Source organism: Carassius auratus, unplaced genomic scaffold (assembly GCF_003368295.1).
Source record: "Carassius auratus strain Wakin unplaced genomic scaffold, ASM336829v1 scaf_tig00023534, whole genome shotgun sequence".
Lineage (NCBI taxonomy): Eukaryota > Metazoa > Chordata > Actinopteri > Cypriniformes > Cyprinidae > Carassius > Carassius auratus.
The window spans coordinates 106,736-132,320 of NW_020525278.1; the positions used below are offsets into that span (position 1 = coordinate 106,736).

At 38.7% G+C, this 25,585-nt stretch overlaps 2 protein-coding genes across 11 annotated transcripts in view; one reads left to right on the forward strand and one right to left on the reverse strand.

The window, feature by feature from the left end:
• LOC113077911 (WAP four-disulfide core domain protein 3) overlaps positions 1 to 19,669 on the reverse strand; it is a 44,616-nt gene extending 24,947 nt beyond the window's left edge. For 2 of the 8 annotated variants that reach the window (XR_003281406.1, XM_026250176.1), the window contains exons 1-6: positions 19,603 to 19,664; positions 19,383 to 19,507; positions 19,227 to 19,253; positions 18,666 to 18,803; positions 17,493 to 17,630; positions 15,207 to 15,344 (exon numbers count right to left, since the gene is read on the reverse strand). Coding sequence is in view for 5 of the 8 variants with exons in the window: in XM_026250176.1 (XP_026105961.1) it covers positions 15,207 to 15,344; positions 17,493 to 17,630; positions 18,666 to 18,803; positions 19,227 to 19,253; positions 19,383 to 19,473 (532 nt within the window). In the remaining 3 variants the exon portion in view is untranslated. Of the gene's footprint in view, positions 1 to 15,206; positions 15,345 to 17,492; positions 17,631 to 18,665; positions 18,804 to 19,226; positions 19,254 to 19,382; positions 19,508 to 19,602 lie in introns of all 8 variants that reach the window. The other 6 variants (XR_003281405.1, XR_003281404.1, XM_026250178.1 and 3 more) reach the window with 5 other exon arrangements.
• A 1,171-nt stretch (positions 19,670 to 20,840) lies between these two features.
• LOC113077916 (perlwapin-like) lies at positions 20,841 to 23,797 on the forward strand. 3 transcript variants are annotated; one of them, XM_026250186.1, is made up of 6 exons: positions 20,841 to 21,301; positions 21,817 to 21,960; positions 22,369 to 22,506; positions 22,737 to 22,877; positions 23,238 to 23,384; positions 23,650 to 23,797. In XM_026250186.1, the coding sequence occupies exons 1-5, from the start codon at positions 21,211 to 21,213 to the stop codon at positions 23,381 to 23,383; spliced, it is 660 nt and encodes a 219-aa protein (XP_026105971.1). In that variant the 5' UTR covers positions 20,841 to 21,210; the 3' UTR covers position 23,384; positions 23,650 to 23,797. The 3 variants fall into 3 exon arrangements, with proteins under 3 accessions (XP_026105971.1, XP_026105973.1, XP_026105970.1); XM_026250188.1 differs by having other exon boundaries at positions 23,241 to 23,384; positions 23,646 to 23,797; XM_026250185.1 differs by having other exon boundaries at positions 20,842 to 21,301; positions 23,646 to 23,797.
• Positions 23,798 to 25,585: the final 1,788 nt, after the last annotated feature.

Sequence of the window (25,585 nt, forward strand, 5' to 3'; positions counted from 1 at the left end):
GCACCTTGTGAAAATGTGTTTTTAAGAATACAGTGAGGTCTGGCTTAACGCAACTCTGATGAAACTCACCTGTCTACAAGAAGTGATCTGGAAGACCCTCATTAGGTTCAGGTGTGTTTGATTAGGGATGGAGACAATTGAGACACAGCTAAATGTAGAGGTTAAAAAGAGTAAAGATCAAAATGATCATACAAATGATGGAATCAATGTGATTCGATTGTAAAAAAGAGAAGGAAAAACAGGTTAAAATCAATATATGATTTAAGTGTACTTTTGGAGTGTCCACTAGGGAGAGATCTAAGGTTGCAGGTTGTGGCTGATGCAATGTGTGCTGTGCGTCACAGCCAATACAGACTGACGCAGAGACAACAGCACGAGTTCGTGTCTTCATTTATTAATTTCTATTTTCCCCCTTTATCAGGTATGAAATACATAACAATGTATTTTCATCATGAGTTAAACTGATATAGTAGTCATGAGACTGGATATGTCTGTGAATATATGCGAAAGCATGGTGTTTGATGCAAACAAAGACTGTAATGTTACCTATGCTAATCGGCATGCTAAATATGCTAAACATTAGGGTGGAGAAAACTAAATGAGATTTGTCACAGTTGTTTAAGTGGAACAGAAGAGTATAGTTGTACAATGTCAACTGAAAGTTATGTGTAATGAAGTTCATGTTTTTTGTGTATATTATAATGAGTTCAATGCTTTATAATACACTGTTGAAATAGTGTTTCTTCAAGAATGGGACTCTGAATGGTTATCTCTCTCATGAAAAGTTGAAAATGTAACTGAAGAACAAATTGATGTTAAACACAAAAGAACTGTATTGTCATCACGAGGAAATAACTCATTTTGCAGTTGCAAGAGGACATTGACGGAAGGGTGTTACATTATGAATGTTATAGAAGAAGTGATGTATTTGTATTATTGGCTTCAGACACATATTGATGTGATTTAGTGTACAGATGTATTCATTTATTCAAAGTTCTGTTACTTATAAGTAATATCTGTTGATAAAAGAGACATCACACAGCCAATACAGACTGACGCAGAGACAACAGCACGAGTTCGTGTCTTCATTTATTAATTTCTATTTTCCCCCTTTATCAGGGTGTAACATTTTGGAGGCCCCAGCGAGGAGGGATGGTTCCTGGTCCTGCCGAGTGATGTAGTGCCATATGACAACATCCCACCTTGCAACCACAACTACCACGATAGGAGGTCGGTGGTGTACAGTAGTCTCACAACTGGATTGGCAGAAGTGCGAGTATTCTGAGGTTCCTCACCCAACCAGGATAGCTGCAAATCCTTCCCAACCAAGTAGACATTCTGCATTACACTGACACCGGCCACTTATTCACAAACAACATGAACACATTGGAGGACTTAAGACTTGAAGTAGTGGGGACACTTTACTCACTCAACAGTGATCATCTGATTGCAGTATGTGACTTTTTAGATATTGCTGGTATGCAACGAGAGAATGTTTTGGGTAAAAGTCGCTCATTTCTAATTGCACATATTGTAAAGTATATTGAAAGAAATGAGGTAGATGAACTTGAAGACCAGGGTATGTCTTTTCTCCTTGACCTTAAAGACAAAATTACTGAAATTCAGTTGTCAAACCGAAACACACTAGAGTCACAGCAAAAGGAATTGCATGTAACTCAGATGTCAGAGCAAGAAAAATTGCAAAAACAGATTGAAGCACTCCAATTAGCGTTACAGTTATCATTGCAGCCAAAAGAGGGTGAATCAAAACAGGAAGTACAGACAGTGAGTCAAAAAGAACAGACATTTCAGGGCGGTGTCTCAACAAAAGACCTTACCCAATCACTTATGTGGCAAAGGGAGTTCAAAATATCCGGTCAGATTGGGGAACCAGGGCAGAAGGATAAACTTAGTTTTTCCAGCTTGGCCCATCAAATCGAGAACGGGAAAAATAAGAATGTCCCGGAACATGAAATAGTCCATGCAGTAATTAAAGCCATCGTCCCTGGCATGCAGCTACGCAGTTATCTAGAGGGCAAAGCAAACTTAACACTGCCTAACCTGAGAAGGATCCTTCGCTCACATTACCAGGAAAGGGGAGCCACAGAGCTGTACAAGCAGCTGATGTCAGAAGTCCAAGACAGTAAGGAGACACCCCAGAACTTTTTAATTCGTATTTTAGATCTTAGGCAGAAGATTTTATTTGCATCACAGGAAGCAGAGTCTAGTCTCAAATATGATCCCATTCTGGTGCAAAATATGTTTCTGCATACAGTTCTTACTGGTCTGCAAAATGACTATATCAGAGGGGATCTGAAGCCATACTTGCAACAAACAGATGTGAGTGACGAGCTGTTGTTAGAGAAATTAAACATTGCATGTATGACTGAAACAGAGAGACAAAACAAAAAGAAAGCTGCAGTCCAGCATCGTCCAGTCGTGGTGCATTCGGCCGAATGCAATGATATCCCAGCACCTGCAGAAAAGAAAGGGAAAACATTGCTTCAGGAAAATAAAAATAAGCATAACCCTGATTTGCTAAATGAACTCAGAGAAATAAAATCAGACATGGCACTATTAAAAAACCTCAGCGCTGAAGTGTCACAGATTAGAGAGTCGATTCAATTACCCCAGACAGCTGTGGAACAGGGTTTGTCCTCGCCAGGTTTCCGAAATTATGGCCCAGCTGCTCACCCGGAATGCCCATTCCCAGGGTACTGGCCCAATTACAATACAGGGCAGAGAGGGAGAACAGCTCAGTTCCAGCAAGGATTTGCACCACACCGTCTTTCCACCCAGACAAGAAGTCAACGAAGAAGATGCTTCAACTGTCAGCAGAGTGACACTGAAAGTTATTGCACCCACTGCTATAGATGTGGAAGCAGTGAGCATTTCTTTGCAGGCTGTAGAGCAAGGGCAGGAAACTCATCCAGGGATGCTTATTTAAACTAGAGAGGGTTACTTCCACGGGACAGGGAGTAACCTGCCAGATATTAGAGTCCCATCAACAATGCTGGGGGTGTGGGATGAAGGGAGGTGACCACAATTTACGAGTATGCACATCTTGTCGCAAAGCTTTCTATTGCTCCAAGTTATGTCAGGCTCGTCACTGGAGTAGACACAAGAAAGACTGCCAGCAGAAAGGGCATAAAGATGTCAAAGAATTAAGTGCCACAATGAGAACAAATTCAAACAAATCACTGAGCATGGCCACTTTTGTGGGAAAACAGTGTCTCGTTGACTGTTATATCCAGGGAGTTAAAACAACAGCATTGTGGGATACTGGATCTCAAGTTTGTATCATCGATGAGTGGTGGAAAAATGAAATGTTACCTGATGTGAGGTTAAGGCTTCTTTCAGAAATAATTGATGCACCGGACACACTTCAAATAGTAGCAGCAAACGGACAAGGTATTCCTTATGTTGGGTGGATAGAAGTCACATTTCAGCTGCTAAGAGGAAACAATGACCGAGTAGATCCTGTCATTCCCATGCTGGTAACAAAGGGGAAACATCTCTCCCATCCCATCATTGGTTACAATGCCATTGAGTTCATAGTGACAGACAATACAGGCGAAAGTGCAGACTCAGCATGTGATGAACAGTTAAAGAGATTAGTGAATGTGACACTCCCAAGATTAGAGATAAATCACATTCAAGCTTTTATAGCACTTCTAAAGGCTGAAAAGTCACATGAGTATGTGGTGAGAACTCCCAGAGAAAAAATATTAATTCCTAAGCGTACTTCTTTGCAGGTTGAGTGCCGAATAAAGATGAACCCATTGAAGGAGGACACTACTTTGATGTTTGAACCTGATCTTGATCCCAAATGGGCGGAAGGGCTAGAGTTCCAGGAGACACTTTTAAAGGTTAAGAAGGGGGTTCCCCCCTACATCATACTTGATGCTCGGAATCCTACAGACCATGACATTGTCCTGTGTGGAAAAACATTAATAGGAGCAGCACATAGGGTACAAGCTGTTTATCCGTCCATGTCATTCTATCAGTCAATTCAGTCCATACCTGCTTCAGTGAATCCCATCCAAACAAGCAGCGCTGAGTTTGCCAGTGATACCTGGGACCCTCCAGTCGATTTGGGTCATCTGAGTCAGCCTGAACAGGAAGTAGTACGTAAGATGTTACGAAAGGAATGTGCGTCATTCTCAAAGTCAGATGATGACATCGGGTGCATAGAAAATCTAACTCTGAAAATATCCCTTAAAGACACAGTTCCTGTTGCACGTTCATACATCTCTGTGCCGAAACCACTCTATAGGGAAGTAAAAGATTACCTTCATGACCTTATTGCTCAGGGTTGGATATCAAAATCAACATCATCTTATGCATCACCTGTTGTCTGTGTTAGGAAAAGGGATGGAAGCCTCCGTCTTTGTGTGGATTACAGGGAGCTGAATAAGAAGGCCAATCCTGATCGTCAGCCAATTCCCAGAGTCCAAGATATCCTTGACAACCTGGGTGGGAATTCATGGTTTTCACTGTTAGATCAGGGCAAAGCATATCATCAGGGCTTTATGGCAAAGGAGAGTAGGCCCCTGACTGCTTTTGTAACCCCGTGGGGGTTGTATGAGTGGATACGAATCCCTTTTGGCTTGATGAATGCTCCCGCTGCCTTTCAGAGGTGTATGGAGGAATGCTTGGAGAGTTTGAGAGACCGTATATGTGTGCCATACCTTGATGATATCTTAGTATACAGCAAGTCCTTTGAAGACCATGTCCACCATGTGCAGGAGGTATTGCAGCAGCTTAGACAGTATGGAATAAAATTGAAGCCGAGCAAATGTGGAATGTTCAAGAGGGAAATCCGTTATCTTGGAAGAATTGTATCGGCTGAAGGTAGCAAAGTGGATCCAGCTGACACAGAGGCTGTGGGAGCTTGGAAGGAAAAGAGACCAAGTACTGTCGGGCAGCTGCGAACTGTGATGGGCCTCTTAAGTTACTACCGACAATATATTAAGGATTTTTCAAAGATTGCTGGACCACTGTATGATTTACTCAAGAGCACCCCAGGAGTGGAAAACACTTGCCAAAATTCCAGACAAAGTAAAGTGAAGAATAGAGGAGTGCCTTCAAACCAACCAATAGTTTGGAAGGAAGAGCACCAAGAGATCTTGGAAAAACTGATAAACCATCTGGTCGAACCACCTATCCTTGGATTTCCAGACTTTTCACTGCCTTTTATTCTTCATACAGACGCCTCAAACCAAGGCCTGGGGGCAGTATTGTACCAAAAGCAGGGGGGTAAGCTCCGTGTAATAGCATATGGATCTCGGACCCTTACAGCCGTTGAACGAAATTACCACCTCCATTCGGGTAAATTAGAGTTTCTCGCCCTCAAGTGGTCAATAACGGAGAAATTTAGAGACTATTTATACTACGCACCTACATTCACAGTCTTTAGCGATAATAACCCTCTCACGTATGTACTATCCAGCGCAAAACTCAATGCCACTGGCTGTAGGTGGGTAGCAGAGTTAGCCGACTTCCACTTTTCAATAAAGTACCGCCCTGGCCGAGAGAATGCAGATGCTGACAGTTTATCAAGATTGCCTCTAGACATTGAAGGGATGATAGAACAATGTACGGAGGAAATGTCATCAGACTGCATTGCAGCCACTGCACAAGCTGTAGAAGTCCAGGAAGATACCTCACCTTGGATAGTATCTCACTCGCCTCCATATTCACATGACATGAGTGACAGTGAACCTCTTCTTGTGGCGGAAATACAACAGAGTCAAAGGGAGGACCCACACATCGGGCCTGTAATAAAATATAAATTAACAGATACGAGACCTTGCCCCAAACAAATGAAGTCCCTTACCCCTCAGAGCCGATGTCTTCTTCGTGAATGGGAGAAGCTTCACTTGGATGAGAATGGCATCCTAAAGCGGAAGACTGCTAATAGGCACCAGCTGGTCCTACCTGAAAGATACAAGGCAGTGGTAATGAAGAAGTTGCACAATGAGATGGGTCACCAAGGAGTTGATCGCACGACATCGCTGATCAGAGACCGTTTCTTTTGGCCCCATATGCAACAAGAGATTGAACATTATGTTGCAAAAAGCTGTCATTGTTTGAAGCAAAAGAAGCCTTGTAGGGAGACAAGGGCACCTCTCATTAATATCATTACAACGCAGCCTTTTGAGCTTGTTTCTGTTGACTTCCTGCATTTAAATAATGCAAGGGGGGATACGAATACATATTAGTCATAGTTGACCATTTTACACGGTTTGCGCAGGCATATCCCACAACATCAAAGTCTGCTAAAACAGTAGCTGATCGCCTGTTTAATGACTATGCTCTGCGATTTGGATTCCCTAGACGAATTCACCACGATCAAGGTGGTGAATTTGAAAACCAGCTTCTAGCCCAGCTGACAAAGAATTGTGGTGTCCTTAGTTCCAGAACAACACCGTACCACCCACAAGGGAATGGTCAGATGGAACGATTCAACAGGACCTTGCTTCAAATGCTCAAAACCCTGACAGACAAGCAGAAGACGAACTGGAAGGAATCCCTGAATAAACTGATATTTGCATATAATAGCACCAAATGTGAGGTAACAGGATTCTCACCTTTTTATCTTCTATATGGCCGGCATCCCAGACTACCAGTGGATCTACTTTTGGGGTTGGAAGAAAGCACTGGAACAGTGGGCCACCAGGAATACCTGCAGAGATGGAGAGAACAGATGCAGGAAGCACACAAAATAGCCAGAGAGAATGCGGGAAAAGCTGCAGTGCGAAGTAAAAAAAACTACGATAGAAAATTGAGAAGTACAACCTTATATCCGGGCGACCGTGTACTTGTTAGAAACTTGACACCAAGAGGAGGCACGGGCAAATTTCGCAACCACTGGGAGGAGACAATCCATACGGTTGTGAGGCAAATGAAAGAAGATCTCCCAATTTATGAAGTGAAGCCAGAGGTAGGAAAAGGAAGGTCTAGGATCCTGCATCGTAACCTCTTGCTGTCATGTGATCTCCTGCCAATGGAAGGGCAATCTGACACAGCTGCTTATTTAACCGAAAAGATGACAAAGCAAAAGAGAAAATATATTGTAAAACTTAATGAAGATGAAGAAGAGGATGAGGACGAGTTCTGTTTTTATTACTCACCAAACCAGCAGCAATACTATGGAGAAGGGAGTGAGGGAGATCCTAATGAGTTAGAAAGGGAGACAAGTGGACTGGTCGGGCAGACCAAGGATGGTGAGGAGTTAGGAGAGAGAGTGGACACTGTTGAGCTTTCACGTGAAGAATGCCCAGGTGAAGACGGTGATGAAGAGCTGATTCAAGTAGAGGACCAATTAGTTGCAGGGCACCATGTAGAGGAACAGATTGACGTTGAGCACACAGTATCACTTGAGCCATGCAATGATTCTACAGTAGATGGGAGACATCCAAGACCACAGAGAGAAAGACGAGCCCCTCGCCTGTTCACTTATGACCACCTCGGAAACCCTACCTGCTATAATACAAGATGTAGTGGTGAAGTTCAGCAGTATCAGAATATCTCTTACCTTGGACAGCAAGCGCTTCCACCATGGCCAAGTTCAGTGCCATTTTATAATCCCTACCCATATCTTATGTACGGATATCAAATATAGACTGTGGCATAATGCAGGATAAGAAAACACTGATATAGTGAGAGCAGAATAGCTCATGTTGAAGGGAAAGGAACTGCATTTACAAGATGTCGGGACGACATCTAAATTTTGAGGGGGAGTGTGTAGAGGTTAAAAAGAGTAAAGATCAAAATGATCATACAAATGATGGAATCAATGTGATTCGATTGTAAAAAAGAGAAGGAAAAACAGGTTAAAATCAATATATGATTTAAGTGTACTTTTGGAGTGTCCACTAGGGAGAGATCTAAGGTTGCAGGTTGTGGCTGATGCAATGTGTGCTGTGCGTCACAGCCAATACAGACTGACGCAGAGACAACAGCACGAGTTCGTGTCTTCATTTATTAATTTCTATTTTCCCCCTTTATCAGGTATGAAATACATAACAATGTATTTTCATCATGAGTTAAACTGATATAGTAGTCATGAGACTGGATATGTCTGTGAATATATGCGAAAGCATGGTGTTTGATGCAAACAAAGACTGTAATGTTACCTATGCTAATCGGCATGCTAAATATGCTAAACATTAGGGTGGAGAAAACTAAATGAGATGTGTCACAGTTGTTTAAGTGGAACAGAAGAGTATAGTTGTACAATGTCAACTGAAAGTTATGTGTAATGAAGTTCATGTTTTTTGTGTATATTATAATGAGTTCAATGCTTTATAATACACTGTTGAAATAGTGTTTCTTCAAGAATGGGACTCTGAATGGTTATCTCTCTCATGAAAAGTTGAAAATGTAACTGAAGAACAAATTGATGTTAAACACAAAAGAACTGTATTGTCATCACGAGGAAATAACTCATTTTGCAGTTGCAAGAGGACATTGACGGAAGGGTGTTACATTATGAATGTTATAGAAGAAGTGATGTATTTGTATTATTGGCTTCAGACACATATTGATGTGATTTAGTGTACAGATGTATTCATTTATTCAAAGTTCTGTTACTTATAAGTAATATCTGTTGATAAAAGAGACATCACAAAGCCAATACAGACTGACGCAGAGACAACAGCACGAGTTCGTGTCTTCATTTATTAATTTCTATTTTCCCCCTTTATCAGGGTGTAACATAAACACACTCACTTCCCACAGAGCAAACAGACTTGGCCCACACGTGGCCTAAAAGTGGCACTATAACCACTATAAATATTTTTTTTTAAATACATAAATAAATAAGGAAATGTATTTTACTAATAAATGTAAGAAATTATAAGGTATAAATACACTAAGAAATGTTCAAAACCTGTGTGTTTAATTGGTGAGTTTGGTAATTAATTAATTAGAAGTATATAAATATGGAGCTGAACTCGTTTCCAAACTTAACCATGGCGTGTCCTTTCATAGATGAGGTGGTGGATGAGGGAGCTATAGTTTTGCGGAGGGCATTTCAAAGAGAAATAACTTTCAGAGACAGGTCAGACCCATTGGCTTTTAATGACAGCTACCTATATGAGCGATATAGGTTGTCAAGAGATGGGATTGCATATATTTGTAGATTACTAAGCCCATACATTGCAAATAATACACGCCGCCTAAGAGTGCTCACAGTCCCACAGACGGCGTGCATTGCACATTGAGAAGTCTTTTTAAAGAAAGGTACACAGTTAAAAAAATACCTGATTAGTTGTAACTTCAAGCTGGCATTGATTACATATATACAGGTCCTTCTAAAAAGATTTGCATATTGTGAAAAAGTTCATTATTTTCCATAATGTAATGATAAAAATTAAACTTTCATATATTTTAGATTCATTGCACACCAACTGAAATATTTCAGGTCAGTGTATATAACGAGTGGGTTATTATAGCACCCAGACCACGCACATTTTCAAACCCTGGCTACAGCCTTCCATTCCCCCAGTGTTTCTCCTTTTCACTGTCTGGCAGAAATAATGCATGGTGCCAAAAATACATGGTCACATGACAGTAAAAGTTTACAGAGGCCAAGATTACAGAGTGTGCTATCTTCTCTTTTAATTGTATATTTGAACAACTGGATAATTCCAATAATTTATTTTTTGGTTTGGGCTATTGCCCCTCAAAATGCCTCTGCACTGTCCTACAAACCTATATTAATTTCTTTTTTGTGATGAACACAAAAGAAGATATTTTGAAGAATGTGGGTAACCAGACAGTAGCTGGTCCACATTGACTTGACAGAAGGAAAAAGTATGGAAGTCACCATGGACCAGCATCTGTTTGGTTACCCACATTCTTCAAAATATCTTTTATGTTCAACAGAAGAAAAAAAAAACTCAAAGGAACATGAGATTTTTTGCCATTACCTCCGAGCTATGGTCAAGCCGGACATCCGAGCCACATAAGAGCCTCATAATTCATAACACCAGTGAGGAGTGGGTTCTGCAATCAAGATGATATCCAGACATCATCAAGGCTTCTTTCTTAACCTGTTTAATGTCACCCCGTCCCGTATACAGGACGCCAACGTTGACTATACTATATTACAATCAAATCTAATCTTATCTTGACAAACTATATATCGTTGGAAAGGTCTAAGACTCCCAAATATATATTGTTAAAAACTATGTAGGAAAAGTTATAGATGAATTTATGACAAGAGTGCACCCTCAGAAATCTACATTACAAAATGATCTTTGACCTTTGTTTAAAAAAAAAGACTTCCTCGTTGCCTTTTTCTCTATCACATTTTAGAAATCATCAGAAATTATATATCACTTGAAAACATAAAATCTCAAAATTCATCCTGTAAAACCCATTTTAAAATCAGACATTGCATTACCATGTAAATGGCACATCAAAATCATGTTACAAAATGTTTTCAGTCATGAATTATAAAAATTGAGGTTGGTATCATGCACATTCAAGTCTATCTTCAAAAACGTGAGTGACAGTTAATTAAAAACTGGACTCGTCAGCAATGTTTAGGTCACTGGCTACATCTAGCCATTGCTAAGTTAAGCCTCTAAAAAAGGTAATGGTTTTAGTGCTAAAAACAGCATATGAGGATTTAAAAAATATCTTAATGGATTCACAGCATTTCAGGCTGACATGTTTGACTGCATAATTTAGAAAATGCTGTTGTATTCGCACTGCCCTAACAAACACCAAATTGCGTGTGGTTGTGTGCTGTAATGGCAGGGATAAATAGATAGATAAATGGTCTACTAGCTCTGCTTGTGCTATTTGATAAATATGCATGTACTATATTAAACATGATAAATGCCATGAATTTGTTTAATTGCCATTAATGCCATTTTAAATTGTAAGTAATACATCCATTCCACAATAATAATATGATAATTTCTCATAGTTCGTTAAATTTTGATTCAGTTACGTTTCTGTTGGCATTGAAGTTGTCATGGCATGCTTAAGCCATTAGCCGCGTTTCCACTGTCGGGCCAAAAGTGGGTGTGCTAGTGTGTGCCAGTGCCATGTGACTAATTTTAAATACTGATAAATGAATTCATTATGATCAATGTATCATGTATTATACTAAAACATTGATGCTTTCGGATGTAAAAAAAAAAAAAAAACTAAAAAAACAATGCGTGCAAACAAACGACCGCTTTTATCATGTTTGTTTTGTGATTGCGCTAGTTCCAGTGACTTATTTCTTAGTAGTTTTCTGATAACTTCTCTTCGTTGGTGAAATGATGGGGTTGCATGACGTTGTTCCTGAGAGGCGTGTAAAGGGCGGGTTTAAAGTAATGATACTTCTATATTCTTTATTAACATGTAATCATTTCCTCATATAAACTTGTTTGTCTTAATCCATTTTGCTAATATCACTTAGAATGATATAATTCTCCTCAGACCTAATTGTTAAGATAGCTAAAGTCTTGCTTTCGTATGCAATACATTTTAGAAACTTTACCGTTTCTGGGTGTCCTCATTTGTCACAATTACACTATTTTGTGCAAATTATCTATGATGTCATATCTATAACATCATATCTAATCACCCCCAAATGTCCTGGACTTGTTATAAACCCCCTTATAACACTTAAATTTCCTTTTTTATTTATATTATTGTTAATAATCTCTTAATTTCTGCTTTACTTTTAAAACCTTGATTTCATCTTGTGATTGTTTCAATTGCTGGATCTAGAACATGTGATAAACATTTGATTTGGACGTTTAATTATCATCTAACTTAGTCTTCAGTGTATCAATTCAGTGGATTCTGGAAGATCAATTCCCATTTTTGAGGAACAGTTAATTATTTTCACAGACAATAATACTACAGACCCAGAAATCTCATTCATTCTCTTAATGTTTGTGGTGAAATACTATATATTAGGCATTAATAGTTACAACATGAAAAAACCCCAAACAATTATGATATAATCATGTAACAATTGTATCGAGTCAGTAGGCAAAAAATAATATATATATATATATATATATATATATATATATATATATATATAACCAACACACACAAAAAAAAAAATAAACGTTAGAATTTAACAAATGCGCACACACACAGACATTTAAACTGAGATTTATTTGATGAAGACAAAAAGACCTTAAGTACAAAGACTTTCCCCAATTGTTAAATTGTCATGTTCTCTGCATGCATGTCCACCGGTGTCTGGGTCACTTCTGTCTGGAAGAACATTAAATCATGGAAGAGTTATCAACACACATTTGGTTTGAGATATAGACCAGGCTTCACTGCACAGAATTAGTCCATTCATTTAGAGGCATTCAAACACATAACAAAACACTCAACGCACGCAACACAAACTTTACTTTTAGAGATCAGCGATGAAAAGCCATGCAATTAAAATGGTGTAATAAGCCAAATTCAGTTACTTTGACATTTCAAATGATAAAATACTCAATGTTTGTGTGTGTTGGGGACCCAAGCATCAACAGAACAAATACCTTAAGATGCAGGTGTACATATACGTCCTCCACATATAGAGCTGCAGCACTTCTGATTTGTCGGACAGTCAAAGTCACTGACACACAACTCGTCACATGGTCCTTCTTCTCCGGCAAAAGTCATTGGACACATTCCTGGCCTTTCTGTTACACAAACACATGACAGAAACCTCACACACCTCACTGTACTTGAAAAATAAATAAATAGACCCACATACACCCCAGATGAATGGGGTATCAAAAGAAAAAAATATTTTCACCAAACTAACAGTTGATTGATTACGGTAAAAAAAAATATATGTATAAAAAAATTACTGAAATGTTCCGTTGAAATATGCAATTTATCATGCACTAATTTTGAAAGTAATATTGAGAAAACAGCCTTCAAAAGACACGTACTGTAATAGAAGTCTACAGACAGAAATAAAGTGCTATAACAGAAACATTTAAAGTTGCATTTTGGATGTTTGCTTTCCATTAGTCTGGGGAAGAAAAAAAAAAAAGTTTTTGCCAGCAGTCTCACTTTAATATAATATAAATAACTCTACTCCAATACTGGTGTTGTGTACTAATGCATAGTAATGATAATACAAACATGGACACTGGTTAATATTTTAATATATGTTAATAAAGAATTATAACACTAAAGTTTCTTCAGTGGTTCTTTGGGGTGGTTGAGGTTCTATATAGCACTGTTACCATATAAAGAACCCGTTAAGTGCTGCTATAGCACCTTAAAGAGCCAGTAAGATGAAAATTCTAAGCTTCCTATCACTGTTTATAAGTCCTGTACATTAGGTTTAAATCCATCCAAGGTTAAAAAACATTGTCATTTTGTCAAAATATCATTTTAAAATTTCCTTTAATTCTCAGAGATCCCCAAATGGTTGGCGCGAAGCTGTTCAAAAGATTCAGTTTCCTTAAACCCCACCTTTCGGTAGCATACTGTGTTCTGATTGGTCAACTAACATAGTCAGTTTTGATTGGTTGTTCCGCACACAACTTCATGGTGAACAATGCGTTAGCATCTTTTTGTGGATGGATTATGTCTTATTCCTCTCAACGCGAAGCATACAGTAAAATAAAAAACTTGAACAGTCTCGCTGCTTTTTCTTCTGTGTGGGTGTATTCAAGCCGCGCGCTTCAGTTTGAATCTGAATAGCGCGTTCAGCGCGGGGGCGTGGTCACATTAGATATAATGAAGGGAGACATGAAAAACGGACATCGCGTTGTTTTCATATGGATTACTTTATCACAGAATATTTGTTAGCAGCAGTTGTTACACTTCATTTTAATGACGTGTTTGTAAATGAAGATCAGCACAGACGAAGGCTGCAGACAGCACACATACTGATAAGACGCTCGGGAGAAAACAAACACATAACTTTATAATCATACTTCACGTTGTGATTCGGAGATGCTTGTTGGTCTAAATAAAGTTGGTAATGAACCCTCTTTTATGGCCAAACGCTTTGAAAATCCCGCCTTGTACTCACCGAGATTAGAAAAGCAGTCATCAGTGAAATGTTGTGAACACAACAAGGATTTGTTGTACTGCTCTGTTATTGTGGTAAAAATGAATTTTAGCCATTGGTTCTTCTGATCTTCATTCTTTGGCAGTGAAAATAAAACAAACTTGCCTTTACAATTAAAAACACACTGTCTCCTCGACATGATGCTATCACACCAAACAGAGCGTCTGTGTGGGGGGTGGGGCAGGTCAGAGTTCGTTTCTCCCAAGACGGTAGGCGGAGATTATTATGCAAAGTGTTCCTAGTGACGTACATAGAGATGGGCAAAAGATTTAAAATCTATAACGACTCGTTTCAGCGATTCAGAGTCGACTCCTTACTTTAGAAGCCAATAACTTTATAAATCGTGTACTTTTTGGTTTAATTATTTGCACATTGTTTACACTGATGGACAGCTACATCATACACTGTAATACAGGTAATTTTTTATTTCCCATCTGTGTGGCTCTTTAACCACCCCAAAGACCCCATTAAACGCCTGTATAGTTCCTGAAATGTTCCTGAAATGTTCCTAGTTCAGTTGGGCAAATGGTAAATAAGACATTAAAATACAGTGTATTGCTGAAGAAAACCTGGTTCTAAAGCTTTTTGTCCCCAAGGCCCCACTATAAGGAAATATTCCAGGGCCCCACACAAGACTTTTTGATCTCAGTAAAGCACACGTGATTAAAAACAGCTTTTACCCTTGTAGTAAATTCATATCCATAGCAAACATTTGAGAGTGGAGTAACACATCTTAAATCTGAGGAGGAGAACGGGGCTGGTGGGACGCAGCAAGACAGTTCAGATACTGAGAGACTTCAGCTACAGTTTAAATTGTAAGAAGGAATAAAATCCTATTTGACATCTGCATTTTTATCTGCAAGACAGGTTTTTTTTTTTTAGAGTGTTTGCTCATCTACAATTGGACATTTCCTATTGTGAAATGGACATTTAGAAAATGCCTTTAAGATCTTTATGATTTAGAATGCATGTAAAACTAATATCTGAAAGCTGACTACGTGCAAGATATTCACTTGGACACACTCCTGCTTTTCTGTTACACAAACATGAGAGAAGCCTCATCACAAACCACCGCACTATATATCTTAAAAAAAAAAAAAAAAAAAAAAAAAAAAAAAAAGACCACATGTTAATATGGAATAAATACCTCTATATGGAGCCATACACTGATGTCCACATCCATTGCTGCAGCATTTCTGGTTGTTTGGACAGCTACCGTCACCAGAACACTTCTCAACACACGGTCCAAATCCAACAGTTTCTGGACAGAATCCTGGCTTTACTACTACACAAACACATGATAGAGAAACCAGATCACTGAATGCCTCGCTGCATATGAAAAATTAAGGTAAAAGCTCTTTTGGTTAACACCATTATAACAATATAAATATTTTTATAAGGAGGCATACACTAATATCTAGATCTATTGCGGCAGCATTTCTCATCATTCATACAGTCACCATCATGAGAACACATCCCGACACACACTCTTGATATGTCATCTTTAAGATTGTTTCCAGGACACACTCCTGGCGTTTCTCATATAAAAATAACATACTGTAACTGGAAAACCATTATCGTCAAATTAATAAAAAAACTGTCCTTCTCCATCAGAATTTTAGGATTAATTCAATGTGTTGCTTGCAGTTTCTTTGCAATTATTTGTAAAAGTTACTAGCGATTTTGTAATAAATAAAAAATGCCCCCAGTGTTTCTTTTGAAAGACCTCTAAAATCCTACCCCACTACTGGTGTTGTTTACTAATGCATATGAATAAATCATGTCCATCCCTATTTTAATGTTAATAAAGAATCATAACAAACACTAAAGTTTCTTCAGCAGTTCTTTGGGGTGGTTGAGGTTCTATATAGCACTGTTACCATATAAAGAACCAGTTAAGCGCAGAATGGTTCTTCAGTGGTTCTTTATGGCAGTGCTGCTATAGCACCTTAAAGAGCCAGTAAGATGAAAATTCTAAGCTTCCTATCACGGTTTATAAGTCCTGTACATTAGGTTTAAGTCCATCCAAGGTTAAAAAAAACATTGTCATTTTGTCAAAATATCATTTTAAAATTTCCTTTAATTCTCAGAGATCCCCAAATGGTTACAAACAGTAAAATAAAAAACTTGAACAGTCTCGCTGCTTTTTCTTCTGTGTGGGTGTATTCAAGCCGCGTGTTTCAGTTTGAATCTGAATAGCGCGTTCATGAACCCTCTTTTATGGCCAAACGCTTTGAAAATCCCGCCTTGTACTCACCGAGATTAGAAAAGCAGTCATCAGTGAAATGTTGTGAACACAACAGAAGGGATTTGTTGTACTGCTCTGGTATTGTGGTAAAACTGAATTTTAGCCATTGGTTCTTCTGATCTTCATTCTTTGCCAGTGAAAATAAAAACAAACTTGCCTTTATAATTAAAAACACACTGTCTCCTCGACATGATGCTATCACACCAAACAGAGCGTCTGTGTGGGGGGTGGGGCTGGTCAGATTTAGTTTCTCCCAAGACGGTAGGAAGAGATTATTATGCAAAGTGCTCCTAATGACGTACATAGAGATGGGCAAAAGATTTAAAATCTATAACGACTCGTTTCAGCGATTCAGAGTCGACTCCTTACTTTAGAAGCCAATAACTTTATATATCGTGTACTTTTTGTTTTAATTACTTTGCACATTGTTTACACTGATGGACAGCTACATCATACACTGTAATACAGGTAATTTTTGATTTCCCATCTGTGTGGCTCTTTAACCACCCCAAAGACCACATTAAACGCCTGTATAGTTCCTGAAATGTTCCTAGTTTAGTTGGGGAAATGGTAAATAAGACATTAAAATACAGTGTATTGCTGAAGAAAACCTGGTTCTAAACCTTTTTGTCCCCAAGGCCCCACTATAAGGAAATATTCCAGGGCCCCACACAAGACTTTTTGATCTCAGTAAAGCACACGTGATTAAAAACAGCTTTTACCCTTGTAGTAAATTCATATCCATAGCAAACATTTGAGAGTGGAGTAACACATCTTAAATCTGAGGAGGAGAACGGGGCTGGTGGGACGCAGCAAGACAGTTCAGATACTGAGAGACTTCAGCTACAGTTTAAATTGTAAGAAGGAATAAAATCCTATTTGACATCTGCATTTTTATCTGCAAGACAGGTTTTTTTTTTTTAGAGTGTTTGCTCATCTACAATTGGACATTTCCTATTGTGAAATGGACATTTAGAAAATGCCTTTAAGATCTTTATGATTTAGAATGCATGTAAAACTAATATCTGAAAGCTGACTACGTGCAAGATATTCACTTGGACACACTCCTGCTTTTCTGTTACACAAACATGAGAGAAGCCTCATCACAAACCACCGCACTATATATCTTAAAAAAAAAAAAAAAAAAAAAAAAAAAAAGACCACATGTTAATATGGAATAAATACCTCTATATGGAGCCATACACTGATGTCCACATCCATTGCTGCAGCATTTCTGGTTGTTTGGACAGCTACCGTCACCAGAACACTTCTCAACACACGGTCCAAATCCAACAGTTTCTGGACAGAATCCTGGCTTTACTACTACACAAACACATGATAGAGAAACCAGATCACTGAATGCCTCGCTGCATATGAAAAATTAAGGTAAAAGCTCTTTTGGTTAACACCATTATAACAATATAAATATTTTATAAGGAGGCATACACTAATATCTAGATCTATTGCGGCAGCATTTTTTCATCATTCAGACAGTCACCATCATGAGAACACATCCCGACACACACTCTTGATATGTCATCTTTAAGATTGTTTCCAGGACACACTCCTGGCGTTTCTCATATAAAAATAACATACTGTAACTGGAAAACCATTATCGTCAAATTAATAAAAAAACTGTCCTTCTCCATCAGAATTTTAAGATTAATTCAATGTGTTGCTTGCAGTTTCTTTGCAATTATTTGTAAAAGTTACTAGCGATTTTGTAATAAATAAAAAATGCCCCCAGTGTTTCTTTTGAAAGACCTCTAAAATCCTACCCCACTACTGGTGTTGTTTACTAATGCATATGAATAAATCATGTCCATCCCTATTTTAATGTTAATAAAGAATCATAACAAACACTAAAGTTTCTTCAGCAGTTCTTTGGGGTGGTTGAGGTTCTATATAGCACTGTTACCATATAAAGAACCAGTTAAGCGCAGAATGGTTCTTCAGTGGTTCTGTATGGCAGTGCTGCTATAGCACTTTAACCACCCCAAAGACCCCATTACACCCCTGTATAGTTCCTGAAAGGTGTGCTGTCTTGGAGGATGAGAGAAAGCCAAGACGTGGTTCTAGTGTTTGAATGACTATGAAAACTAATAAGAGGCTCGACCTTAGGAGGTGTTTGTGATGTCACAGACATCATTAAAAAGACTATGGGACTCATTCATGAAGCTCGCAGAAATAGGAGTAAATTCTGTGTAATCGAACCATTAAACGAAAAATGCTTCATAAACCACATAATGAGTGTCCAGGAATGCTGTGGAACCTTCTCAGAGTTTCTCAGTTTTGGCTCCACTATATCACATAAATGCAAAACAAAGAAATAACCACACATTAATATAATATAAATACCTATATATGGAGGCATACACTGATGTCCACATCCATTGCTGCAGCATTTCTCATCATCTGGACATTCGCGATCACCAAAACAGTCCTCGACACACACTCCTATCATGTCTTTGTCATCAGGACACACTCCTGGCTTTGCTGATAAAAAAAGTCACACAACAGAAAAACCATTAAACATTACTGGGCTTCTCTGTGGTTCAGTCATTGTACAAGTAAAGTGAAAACGAGGTATTGAAGGTGATGTATCGTGCATTTAAAGTGGTTCCCCGATTACAAGCCAATGAACTACTTTTAGTGATACTTAGCACCCTTTTTATTAGAATATACCATCACAACCACATTTTCATACACAAGAAAAAACAATCTAAATATAGTAACAATTTTGTAGCAAACACATGCATGTGATCAGACTATTTGAATATGGGGCTTGTAAGGTAGAACTTCCTTAATGACTTCGTTATAAACAGATGCATGCTAAATTTAATCGAGTTGTTAAAACTGCAAAGTACCAAACATTTGGAAAACTTCACAAAAAGACTTCAGTAGTGATGGCATACACACCTGGTGACAAACGAGCATTTCGTTTTCCTGTTAATAAAGAAAGAAAGTTCATCTTTACAATGGAAAAAATAAACAAGTTAGAACGTATGACTTAAGATGTAAGCTTTATTTAAACTACTCCAACATACAAAGTTTAATGAAGCTAAAATATCTCACCTCTGACATGTTTTTTGGCGTCTGTTGTGCTCAAGCACACAGAGAGACACAACAAAACAGCGATCAACGAGCAGCACACGCGAGCGTTCATCTTCTCGACCTGCGATCTCTCACTGGACAATGTGCTGAATTGGTGAATCAGGAGGGTTTTATAGCACTTTTCGAAAGAGCATTTTTAAAGAACTAGGAGGTCTGGCGCAACTCTAACCCTGAAACTCACCTGCCCGTGGGCTAGTGGCCTAATCTTGAAGACCCTGGTTAACTTGTTCAGGTGTGTTTGAGAACAGGTTTTTCAGAGTGGACCCCTTTGAAATCAATTGAAAATGGTTTCATTTACTTTTGGCCAATATCAAAGTTTTTATGGTGGTGATTTTGATTAGGACACTTTTAGATGAGCCATATACTGCTATCTGATAACTATTTTAAATTATTTGACTTTTTAATTTGTATCTGCAGTATTTTCCACTGTGCTTATTAAAAAGTTTGTTGTAGAATGGTTTCTCTAAACTTCAGCGTGTTATTTGTTATATCAGATAATCCTGTTGAATCGAGTCGGTCTTGTGGAGGCTGGTTTGGGAAATCAAATTATTGAAATTATTGATGATTGATTGTCAAGTATTCAAGCAAACATGGTTCCAGTGGTGCAATTCCTGTGGCGGGCGATGGGGATCTTCAGTTTTATGCTTTATTTTTGACTATACAATCTCTATATCCTTCTGAGAAGTGGCTCAAAATATAACATATTAAGTCAATGTTAATGCATAAATGCCAATTGCATTGAATTAATTTTAGGAAGTGAATCACTTTGCAGAAACCCTAAAAATACAACTAACTGAACTCTCATCAATGAGTTGTCATCTGATGTACAGAAGCAACATTGATATTTCAACTATATTTCATTGGTAGAACAACAGATCCCTAATTTAAATGTTTGGGGAAAATAAAAATGATGCTTGAACACATCTGACATCATAATCATTGCTTCTCAGCTAGTAAATACATACCCTGAAAACACCATTACTTCTGCAAAGCATGTTCCACTTTCAGAAAAAAAAAACTTTTCGATTGTAGTTAGCGCAGATCTTGAAAAACAGATGTCTAAACATCTCCCGCTGATACTAAAGGGTCAGAGTCCAGAGTCCAACACTAACCAGTTGCACCAGACCTGGACGTCTAGTCATCCTGAAGACCTCGATTAGCTGGTTCAGGTGTGTCTAACTGGGCTTGGAGAAAAACACTGCAGGAGCTGAATTTGACACCCCTGTACTAAAACATTTCTCTTTGTATCTTTTGTGTTTTCTTCCAGAGTTTTAAACAAGAGGATAAGGTTGTGTAAGGTGTTAGCACATGCATTGAATCAGACCACACTGAATCAAGCTGCATCCCGAATGACAGCACTATTTAAATATGACCGATTCATGCAACATAATGCATTTTTTTGTATTTACCTTTACCTGTAATCCGCTTGAATTGAATGAATTGACTGATTTAAAGAGACTTTGGTTTTGTTTTGTTTTGTTCATTCTCTGCGCTCGTCACTAATCACCCAACGCCGATGTCGAGAAGACTAGTGTTGGGAGGAACGAAGCTTTTCGAGGCATTAATCAATTTAAATGAATCTGGCCGCACCGATGTCAACAAATTAGGTCATGAGCAGAGTCAAAATTTGGCACAACACCAATCCAATCCGAAAAACCCCTTAATCCATCACACCTGAGCCGTGCTGATCAGGGGCTGATCAAATCAAGAGTCTCGGGGCTGGAGTTATTAGAGCTCCTTGGATTTCTGCTCCATCAACTCGTTTTCACTGAGATAACCGGTCGAGAAGATGAACGCTCGGGTGTGCTGCTCTTTAACTGCTGTTTTGCTGTGTCTCTCTGTGTGCTTGAGCACAACAGACGCCAAAGGACGTGTCACAAGTAATTGGTCTTTTAACTTTACACCGCGCGAAGAAATAATATGCTACAAAGACATACACTTTACCTGATAAACTTCATGAAAATTCATTTAAATGTTTGTTTTCAAGATGATAGTTGGTACGGTGTGCAAAAAAGCTTGATGTTAGTATTACACTACTTTTATAATTTAGTTTTTAACCCTTTTCCTAATTTTTGAGAAGAGTTTGAGAACGCTTTAAAAGCTGTACAGGGGCTTAATGCAAAGAACTGCTGAAGGATGATAATTGGCTCAAGCTGTATACTGTAGTTGTTTTCATTCAAAAAGTGCTATTAACTTACACAAGCAATTGTAAAGAAACTGTGTTTGTATAACAGAAAAGCCAGGAGTGTGTGTAGGTTACAACACAATAGGAATTTGGTTCTATAATTTGGAGTTCTAGATCAGTGGTTGAGATGTTCCCTTGACGTATATTATTGTTGTGATTTGATTATGCAATGGGGAAATCAGGGTGAAATATTTTGTGTGTGTGTAACAGAGAAGCCAGGAGTTTGTCCAAGGAACAATGTAATAGGAATTTGTGTTGTGAGGGATAACTACTGTTTCAATGACGGTGACTGTCCTAATGATCAGAAATGCTGCAGTTATGGATGTGGACGTCAGTGTAGGAGTCCATATAAAGGTACCTGTATTTTTATATTTATATATAATATATATGTATGTATGTGTATGTATATATATATAAATGTATATGTGTGTGTGTGTGTGTGTGTGTATGTATGTGTTTAAAAAAAAAAAAAAAAAAAAAAAAAACCTTTTTTTACAGAGGGTTTTGTTCTCAATTTGCATGGTGGGTTTTTTTTTTTTTTTTTTTCTCCAAGCTGTTATGGAGTGATCCAGATCCAAATCCCCTCTGTAACTTTTGTCTAGAAGAGTATGCATATTTAATTGGATGAAACCTGCATACTTCAATGTAGCATTTCAGAAAACATTTTTTTTAAAACCCTATTCACCTGGGTTGTCTCTCCTTGTGGGTCTATTTACTTATTTTTAAGTGCAGCGAGGTGAGATTTTTATGTTTGCGTTACAGCAAAGCCAGGAGTGTGTCCAAGCAAAACCCTTGGAGTAGGACTGTGTGTCACGTCGTGTTCCCTAGATAGTAACTGTCCGAATGATCAGAAATGCTGCAGCAATGGATGTGGACGACAGTGTATGGCTCCATATAAAGGTATGCTTTACTGATGCATTGGTCAGATTTTCCCCATTTCAGTTCCATTTTATTTGTATAGCACTTATGATACTAATAATTTTACAGAAAAAGATTTTTCAGAAGAATGAATACAAGATGTAGTCATATTTTTAATATGGGAGGTTGTGTGTTTTTTTTTTTTTTTTTTTTTTTCGTCTCCAAATGCAGCGAGGAGTTAAGTGATAAGGTTTGTCACATGTTTGTAACAGAAAAACCAGGAGTGTGTCCAAAAACAACTCCCATAATAAAAGGTGTTTGCGCTGAGTTGTGTTCTCATGATGGTGACTGTCCGAACGATGAGAAATGCTGCAGCAATGGATCTGGACATCAGTGTACGGCTCTACCTAAAGGTAAGCTTTACTGATGCATTGGTCAGATTTTCCCCATTTCAGTTCCATTTTATTTGTATAGCACTTATGATACTAATAATTTTACAGAAAAAGATTTTCAGAAGAATGAATACAAGATGTAGTCAAACAGACGATGAACACTATTGAGTGCAATTATTATACGATGTAAACCCCGTGGCAAAACCCCGTGGCAAAACATAGAACCAAATAGAGACCTCATTAGCATAGCTGCTGTTACAACAAAAATTAGTTTAACCCAAGCTAAAGAATAAGAACGTGCATTTGAGCAGATGTAACTGCAGTCACAATTTCAGAGATGCATTAGTCATTCTGTGATCTGGTTTCCTTGTGTTTGTGTAGCAGAAAAGCCAGGAGTGTGTCCAATGACTTTGGCTGGAGTAAGAGGACCGTGTGAAGAGTTGTGTGTCAGTGACTTTGACTGTCCGAGAAATGAGAAGTGCTGCAGCTCTATATGTGGAGGACGGATATGTACACCTACATCTTAAGGTATTTGTTCTGTTGACGCTTGGGTCCCCAACACGCACCCACTTTAATTTTTGAAATGTCAAAGTAACTGAATTTGGACCATTGCACCATTTTAATTGCATGGCTTTTCAAAATGGATGAATAATACTTGGGAAAACAACTATCTCTAAAAGTAATGTTTGAATGCCTCAAAAAAGGGACTAATTCTGTGCAGTGAAGCCTGGTCTGTGTCTCAAACCAAATGTGTGCTGACAACTCTTCCATGATTTAATGTTCTTCCAGACAGAAGTGTCCCAGACACCGGTGGACATGCATGCAGAGAACACGCCAGTTTATCTACTGTAAAAGGTCTTTGATTGCCCCCCCCCCCCAAAATGTTGTACTTGGGGCATTTTTGGCTTCCTCAAATAAATCTGTTTAAAGGTCTGTGTGAATTTTGTTGTGTGGCCAATATTTTTTTTTTTTTTTTTTTTTTTCTTCCATCAGTCATCAGAGTCTGCCTGGATATAATATGTTAGTCTATCTTAATTGCTCTTGGGGTTTTTCATGTTGTAACCCTTCATGCCTAATAAATTGTTTCACCCCAAACATTACTGAATGAATGAGGTGCCTGTAGTATTAGGCTACGTTCACGCTGCACGCTGAAACGACCCAATTCCAATTTTTTTGCCCCTATGCGACTTGCATCTGATCTTTTCATGACGGTCCGAACGACACGGATCCCATCTTTTCAAATGTGACCCAGGCCACTTGGGTATGTGGTCCTGAATCCGATATGTATCCGATCTTTTGAAATGTGACCTCCGTCTGAACGGCCAGGCCACATGGATCCGACCCATACGTCATTGATACCCTACAAACTTCATAATTCTGCGTTGAAGTAGGCGGGAACGAGAAGAGTCACTCTCATCAGTATCCCACAGGCGGCAAGGAAGTCGACCGGATGTTGAAGTCGGCCGCGTGCTGCCATCTTGTAGCAGAACTTCCCTTGCGTTAGCATCCCATTGACCTCCTGTTCATTTTGGTGTCACTTTGACGGCGAATAACTTTACATCTGATGCATTTAAAGACTCCATTTGTCCATTTATTTCTATAGATACACAACAATGTATAAAGGGCTCCATTACCTTCGATGTTACATTAGAAACGCCCCGTAGAAACGATTGCGTCATAACCACTCGACTCTGTCGCACAGTAGAGAAATTACCATACAGACAGGAGAAGCTCGCAGGCAATTAACTTAATATGGCGTACTGGCGTTACATTTTAAACTACTATACAAAATTAATCAGAATACTTACCGTAAAACTTCAAATAATAGCCGAGTCCCAAATAGACGCCTGTCTCTTTTAAACGCCTGGTGTGACGAGAGGTTTGGGTAAATAAAGGCCGGTCTCAAATAGAGGCCTGGTCTGTTTAAAGCGTGGGAAAAGCTGGATACGGAGCGGCTGAAAAATTCCTTTAAGGTATGCTTGCGCGCGCGTGTGTGTGCGCGCGAGGGAGAAAGAGGAGATAATATATTTCATTGACTTAAGGATGTTATCCTTAGGTATGTGGCCTGACAGTAGCTTCTGATGGAAGTGAGGATCACCATTGTTTCAAAGAGGGAGAGCCGTGCGCAACTGTGCGAGAGCTGTTAGTGCAAGCAAGGCAGAGTTAGCGGAAGCTGGAGAGGGAGAAGTAGAGGAGAGAGCGATGTGGAGGAGGAATTCGCCAATGAACTTGTAATTGAGGATCGCGGGGATGATGATAGTGATGAATAGAGTAATTTTCTATCACATGATTGCAGTTGTTTTACAGGGTAGCCATCATTCTTTCTTGTTGATATGTTTCGGGCAACAAGTTCATATGCTCAATGGATTTTAGCGGTAACTTCTATTGTTCTGCCCATTGCTGTCACATCGTTTCGTTTTTTATATATTTTTTTATGCTGCCAATAGCCAAAGACATTTCTTACATTAAATGATTTGTTAAACACATTAAAATGAATTATAAATAAAACGTAGTATAATGTGGTAACCTCCTGCTGTCATGCTTGAACATCTCAACACTAAATTAAAGGCCTGTCTCTTATAGACGCCGGTCTCAAATACAAGCCTGTGCAGTTCGGCGGTTTGGGTAAATAGAAGCCCGGGCTATTATTTGAAGTTTTACGGTACTCCTGCTCACTCACTTCAAAGAACTCCCCGCTCAAGCTCGCCGTCTCTGCAAGATTAACGATG

Coding starts and splice junctions, on each gene's coding strand:
- LOC113077916 (XM_026250186.1), top strand. CDS start 21,211: ATGAACGCTCGGGTGTGCTGCTCTTTAACTGCTGTTTTGCTGTGTCTC. Junction 22,507..22,736: donor GTGTATGGCTCCATATAAAG/GTATGCTTTACT, acceptor TGTTTGTAACAG/AAAAACCAGGAGTGTGTCCA. Junction 22,878..23,237: donor GTGTACGGCTCTACCTAAAG/GTAAGCTTTACT, acceptor GTGTTTGTGTAG/CAGAAAAGCCAGGAGTGTGT.